The 6,545-nt window shown below is 40.3% G+C and overlaps 1 protein-coding gene and 1 non-coding gene across 6 annotated transcripts; one reads left to right on the top strand and one right to left on the bottom strand.

The window, feature by feature from the left end:
* Positions 1 to 878: 878 nt before the first annotated feature.
* Positions 879 to 952, top strand: TRNAN-GUU (transfer RNA asparagine (anticodon GUU)). Its single transcript has one exon. It is a non-coding gene; the product is annotated as a tRNA-Asn (tRNA).
* A 613-nt stretch (positions 953 to 1,565) lies between these two features.
* On the bottom strand, positions 1,566 to 4,759 carry LOC112291921 (uncharacterized). 5 transcript variants are annotated; one of them, XM_024539918.3, is made up of 6 exons: positions 4,432 to 4,759; positions 4,067 to 4,176; positions 3,679 to 3,741; positions 3,456 to 3,518; positions 2,565 to 3,287; positions 1,566 to 2,203 (listed from the first exon to the last, which is right to left on the bottom strand). In XM_024539918.3, exons 2-6 carry the CDS (start codon positions 4,082 to 4,084, stop codon positions 1,820 to 1,822), a joined length of 1,251 nt encoding a protein of 416 aa, XP_024395686.1. In that variant the 5' UTR covers positions 4,085 to 4,176; positions 4,432 to 4,759; the 3' UTR covers positions 1,566 to 1,819. The 5 variants fall into 5 exon arrangements, with proteins under 5 accessions (XP_024395686.1, XP_024395685.1, XP_024395687.1 ...); XM_024539917.3 differs by having other exon boundaries at positions 4,067 to 4,759; XM_024539919.3 differs by having other exon boundaries at positions 4,073 to 4,759.
* Positions 4,760 to 6,545: the final 1,786 nt, after the last annotated feature.

Below are 6,545 nucleotides of genomic sequence, written 5' to 3'. Positions count from 1 at the left end.
GATTGATTCAACGACTGGTGTCACGGTGCAATAGGCTCACATTAAGATATTTTCTTTGTCTGTGCGACTGCTTTGAGAATTGGAAAAGTCGCTTGAAACTAGATAAGTGAAAATTCTGTTTGTTCATATGGGTCATTGTCAGCATGAAATGGCAAGAAGAGGTCTCTTCGATCAAAATACAAGCTGTTCATGAAACATCATAGCTTTTTGAATGTCAAGTCACAAGGTCAAGGGATCAGGGTACAAATCAAACGAGAGAGGGAATGATTGTAAGAGAGACCATTCTTTGGTCTAATAACAATTTAATGGTGGATTACATGAATATAACGAATAAGATATGTTCAGGTTTGTCTCAGGTGCAAGCAACAGGAAGGGAACCCAAAATTTCAAAACAGCATAATTTACTTTTCTATGTTAGGAAGATATTGCGTATCGTAAGGACTCTAGAAGAACCAAGTCTAGATAGATCTTACAAGCTCATGCCAAATACGTGAATTTTGAGTCAGGGTGTGAAATCCATGTGACTTTTTTGGAAGGTAATACATGAGTCTTTAAATTGATTCATCTGATACTGAAAAATTTGAGCAATTAATATTATCCATAGGTTCTTGTAATGAAAAATGATTAATTTTAATGCTCTGGCACAATTTAGAAAGATGGTTATTGCAGTTATTGGCTAAACCAATGACTCGATTTAGAATCAAGATTCATATTAGACTGAGAATTATATAAAGTGTCAGAATAATTTAAATCTAGTGTAGGTTAATTTCCGTCCACAGATTCACTCGATCCGGTGAATCCAGATGCGGAGGAGATTACCGTAATCTCAAGGATTTGGATTTTATTTGTAATTAGGAACAAATTGTGGTGTCAGATTGGCTGGAATAGCTCAGTTGGTTAGAGCGTGTGGCTGTTAACCACAAGGTCGGAGGTTCGACCCCTCCTTCTAGCGCTCAGATCACTTCTCATTATTCTATTTTTCTACAATGTCATTTCTTGTCTTCATCATCCCACTTTTTCCCCCATCCAATAATATGTACGTACAAAAACTAACATTCATTGTTTTAAATTTCTGGTAATTTAGTTCTTCCTGTTTGACATACACCTAAATATTTTGGACGCATATAAAGTGAGTGAAAATCCTGGGCACAATTAACTTGACCAATTTTGAAATCAACTTCCAAGGGACATGAATACACGATATTAAGCTTCTGTTCTAGCTATCTTACATAAGCCACTAAGGTTTAGATTCTAACTTTGCATGACAAACTGTGGCATAAAATTAGCTAGCCTGGACATAGAACTTACATATCCTAAGCGTTGTGGCAGCACATTGTAATGGAACAACATAAGTGGGCCACAATTCTATGCCGCAATAAAACTACAGGAGTAATTAATAAATAAGAGAAGCCTATCAAACACATGCCAATGTGAACATTGAAGCTAGTCAGTTGCAGATTAACATGAAAGAATTTGGTTATCAAGTGGTATCAAAGAGCATCACAAATACACTGCACTCGTATTTCGCAACAAATGTAGGCACAGCTTTTAATTGCAATATCACATTGTATGTAACCGTTCACCAGACTTTTTCTTTTCTTTCTTGCTGTAAATTACAAACGGAAGAAACGTGTGACTATCACACTGCAATTTGCTTCAGTGCTTCTCAACGAATCAGTGTTTTGTCCTAATGCCAGTATCCGCAGGTCACTTGTGATCCGGCACACCAAGATACACCTCAATTCCTACTTTCCCAGATTAAACTACCAAGCTGAAAACCTTAAAAATATGATACACAAGAACCTCAACAATACACGCGTCAGTTTCTCCCAAGAGGCAAAGAACGACAAGAGTAAGTCTCTTTGAATGTCCCCTTGCTTGATGACGTAAAGATGGAAGCGTATACAGATTTTGTTGCATTTTCTGGCAACTTATCGGATGCTTTGAACTTCTTAGTCACGACAACCAGATCTGAACCTTTTGGCCTCACTTGTGCCACCTCCAAATCAGGAAAAACTTCTCCTTTGCGTTTGCCACTGTGTAAGGAGCTTTTGGCTAATTTTCGACTTTCCTCTGTTGTCGATTTGCACGAGTCCCCCGCACTTTGCTCTACTGTGTCCAGCTTCCCATTCTTAACCTTCTTCGGCTTCTTGTCTTGAATCATCGATTTTTCTGCTTCCATTCTCTCCCGCAATAAACGAACCTGTAGTAACAAACGCCAAAGTAAGAAACGACTTCAAAGCTTAAAAAATAGGTCTGAGTGTAAAACCTTCAAGCTCTCGATGTTTGTGAAAGTCTGAGTTATATCTTTGGATCAAGGGTGCTTTAATTTTTATTGTGCAATATAGAGCTTACTGTTCTTCATTTTTACTCTCAGTCTCGTTGTAATCATCACAAGGATCAAAATAAATGAAAGCACAGCGATGTGATGCGGCCACTACATTTGAACATAAAATTTGATGTTATGAATACCAAATGGGGACTTCACAGTTCAAGGGCAAACATGGGCACAGATCAATGCAGATAGGTTAAAGATAGATACTGATGAAAGCACAATCACATACCTCATCCTCGGACCCATTCAGTGGGATCTTTTCAAGCTCCGTAAACGGAACATAACAAACCGCGCAAGACGCCGACGACACTTCCTTCAAAGCCCGAGCACTTAACACATGACCACACTTTCGCAGGGCGAAGAACTTGAATTTCCCATTAACTTCTAAACCCGTAACTGGACATTGGAACTTGCTTCCAGAGATATCCCCGTCTGGGCTAACCCCAGGAATAGAAGTGAAGTGAACAGTAATAAGGTCCTTAAGCCCCTTAATATACCCTAATTTCTTCGGCAACGACTTCGTCAGAAGCGCGTGCACTACCGGTTCCTTGTTGTATATATTCCCAAGAAAATCAATCACGCATGGAGGTTTCAGGGGCTCCGATGACAGCGCACAATTGGTAAACTTAGCCAACTTGATCTCATTTGGGTCAACTTTATCCGGCTTCTTCGATGCGTACATGTTCAAGTAGCAGTCTCGCGACTCAGCGCCCGTGGCTCCCCCATCTCCACCACCTCCACGCACTCTCACCCCAAACCCTAAACTGCTCCAATTCCCAATTCCGCAATCCACCAACCTAGCGTCATCGGCTAAGGGCCTGCCTGCGAATGATAAATACACATGATCCCAAACGCAACTCCTCGGCAACACCAAGCTCTTCAAATCCCCGACTGTCTGCTCCTCATCAACACGCACTGCCACCGTTCCCCCATCACCCTTGCTCACTAACACCTGCACCATCTTGCCCACTCAGCTATGGCAAATCTCCAAATCTGAAACCCTAATCGCAACTTCACCCTACTGATCTTGCTCTCGCTTCAATTCCAATCCAGCGCTACCCACACACACGCAAATCAATCGACTCAGCGAGAACACAAAGCCTGTAGAGCGGGATCATACTCTTATGGATCCTTCGTCGGAAACACCTTCTGCGAAGGCACCGCCTCCAAGGTTTGCGGTTTTCTGGATGAATGAAAATAGATGAACGGTATTATTCATCCATATCGTAGATTATTTGGCGACACGGTATAACATTCTTACGTATTCTTACGGTCCACCCAAATCTACAACTGGACATCACGTTTGAAGACTTTGTGTTTCATGTTTGTGTGTAGATTTATACCTCCGGTGCTTCTCTAGGGAGATTGAGATATTGGGAGATGCGTTCCATAGCAACCATTTTATTCTGCAGTGAACATGCAAAGTTGTGTCAAGCAGGAGACTGAATGATACAGGCATCCCCACCAACTCGCAATCCAATATATTTAGTGTTCATGAGGTTTACGCTCAAAGAAACTTAACACATATGTGGCTTCCCGCAGACAACAGGATCTTCACCGATGAAGGGTAGACATGTAGAAATATCTGACTCTGGTTTAGAGGAAGTTCAGCGTGTAGTAATCCCAGCAGCATACGATAATGAGGTTGATTAGTTAACACAACTTCGGTTGCACGACTTCAAAACTATTCATACAAAATGTTACTGAACTAGATAGAGGGTTGTGAGTTACCGTTACCCATAGTTTCATGATTCTTAAATACACAGCTTCGAGTTATGCCAGACATCATTTTCGTCTCTGCATCCAATCAGGTTAACTCCCTTGATGATGTTGAAATCGGCCTACACAGCAGGGAATACAGAATGCGAATTAGCACTGGTTTTGGGAACCTCACTTTTATGTTCATATTGGCTTGAAGGATGTTTAATCTAGTTTTTTCTCGATACACTAAAACGGACCTTCAGCGCTATGCACACATTCTTTTCTTCTGAGGATCAGTTGAATGTTCAGGTTTTTAAAACTGACAACAAAGACAACTCTTCAAAATTAAATTATAAGTTCGACATCTATCAAATGTCGCCGAAGAAAGAACCCACAATCATATCCGTTGTTGCCTGCGCCAAATCATATCTGATTAGGAGAAGTATATATAGCCTAAGACTATAATACAATAGGAAGATAAACGACATTAGAGAACACATGGAGATAGATGGGAAAGGTTCGCTTCCTTCATAGGAGCAAACGCTCATTCTCAAACAATCAACGGCAATCTGCGAACAATTTAAATTTGAATAGAAACTAGAATAATTCCTGAAAGACACCCAACAACACAACTCGCTTCATAGAAACTCGAGTCACTTGGTTAACAGAAGGATTAGAGAATGTTGATGAGAAACTGAAAGTATTTACGCGTTTTACTACAATAATAAATTATGAATGGTGGTCTTGTTTACATAATACAAGAAGAATTGTACCAAATATTGAGCGTCCAGCATACATTCATAATGGAAGGTAAGAGAATCGCGTATGCGACAACGAATTCTTCACGCAGGTGAAATGTGAAAGAAGGCCATGAGAGCACGACACACACGCGGCAGCATTCTGAGGTAGAAATCTTGTGAAGTCTTGGGGCTCACAAGAACCGCGTGACAAACTCCACATGAGGTGCATGTGACAGTCAATACTAAATAAACCGATATGAACCAGTATGAATTGAGTTACTTGGCGGTTCCCCACTCAAACGCTACCTAGAAACCCGCAGCTAACACCAAGTCTTGAGAACTAATCTAAATGAGAAGAACTGCTGCCGCAATTACACCTCCACATTCAGCCTTGAGGTATTTGCAACATAAAGGGATTCAATTTGGTGAGTGGCAAGAATGATAATCCTTCCGGCTAACCCCCAAAGTAGGCATTTCTGTGCCGACAATCAGCATTGACTTCGCTACTACTAGCATGAATACTTGATGAAAACCACGACCATCCGTAGAAAGGTTGATTCGTCTGAGAAAACCTCAACATGATCAGACACAACTTAAGCTCACAATGATATTCATCAGTCTACACGTGGATGCAAAGATGGCAATAACATTGGCACAGTTATTTGATCATGTCTGTACTAGGAGTTTACAATGAGAGAATCAAAATGGGTACATGCCATAACAGTTCCAAGGTGTGAGTTTTGTCTGTAGAGTGACGGCTAATAAATTACCACCCTGCATTCAATTCTCGCACTACAGTGAACTACTTCGGACCCCAGCTACCACTCCGAAGACTTCTGACAACTCTCCGAGCAAGGAGGCAAGGAGCAATGACTTTCCGAATATGACCATGCCTACAACTGTTAGGATAGATCCCACGGGAATTGGAAACTATATATTTGCAAATGCCACATTCTCCGTCTTTAGCTGCACGCGTAGGAAGCCCAATTTTACCTTCACCGAACAAGATATGGTGCTAAAGCGAAGCTTCTCAACTGCCACTCCTTCAAGCATATCATCCCAGAATTACTTCTTCAACTGCTCCAATGATACTGTAGGCTGCAATGCTTCATTGTCAAACAGTGATACGTAGAGGACTTGCACCAAAAACAAACATATACCGTTAGACTTGTTACCTCTCTATCTGCCAATGGGTTATCGATGTTGCTTTCCCAAAACACTTAAAAATGGAAAGTTTTAGAGCTTTTGGTTCAGTCGGATTCCAGAACTCTACAGAAAGTAGTATATGCTTATATACTGCTGGCAGATATGCAACTTCACAGTCATGAGTTCTTTTGTCCTGCATTTTCCGTGCTCTTCACAAACACTCTTTCCCAACTTATCACTTCCTCCAAATAAATGAATATACTCCCACATGTTATCATCCACATGGCCAAGTGTAGACAAAGGGTTCTGCTCCTGCTTGCTGTGTGTGTGCAATAGGTGTGAGATTTTTAATTTGTGTAACAGGTAGGGGGCATTGTTTTTCTATGAATATGAGTTAGAAGATTTTTTTAGACAAAGAATGTTTTGCAAATGTTTATGTATATGGCAAGAAAAGTGATTTGCTTTTCACAAGTTGTGTTAGGATCAAATTTAGGTGGTGACAAAAATGATATGACCAATTTGCTATTGCTAATGTATTTTTTGAATAAGATAATTATTTTATTTTAAACTATTTCTATCATATTATATGTTGATAGTAGAAGAACTTATATATATATATATAT

The sequence above is a fragment of the Physcomitrium patens genome, chromosome 14 (genome assembly GCF_059467195.1).
Source record: "Physcomitrium patens ecotype Gransden chromosome 14, ASM5946719v1, whole genome shotgun sequence".
NCBI lineage: Eukaryota > Viridiplantae > Streptophyta > Bryopsida > Funariales > Funariaceae > Physcomitrium > Physcomitrium patens.
Note: the sequence above shows the minus strand (reverse complement) of the source record. Positions and strands in the feature narration are given on the sequence as shown.

Bases quoted from the DNA above. Each gene is read 5' to 3' on its own strand.
- LOC112291921 (XM_024539917.3), bottom strand. The intron at 3,519-3,678 runs GTATAAATCTAC...TCATTCATCCAG, and splicing joins TCCCTAGAGAAGCACCGGAG to AAAACCGCAAACCTTGGAGG. The intron at 3,288-3,455 runs GTATGATCCCGC...AAGATGGTGCAG, and splicing joins CCGACGAAGGATCCATAAGA to GTGTTAGTGAGCAAGGGTGA.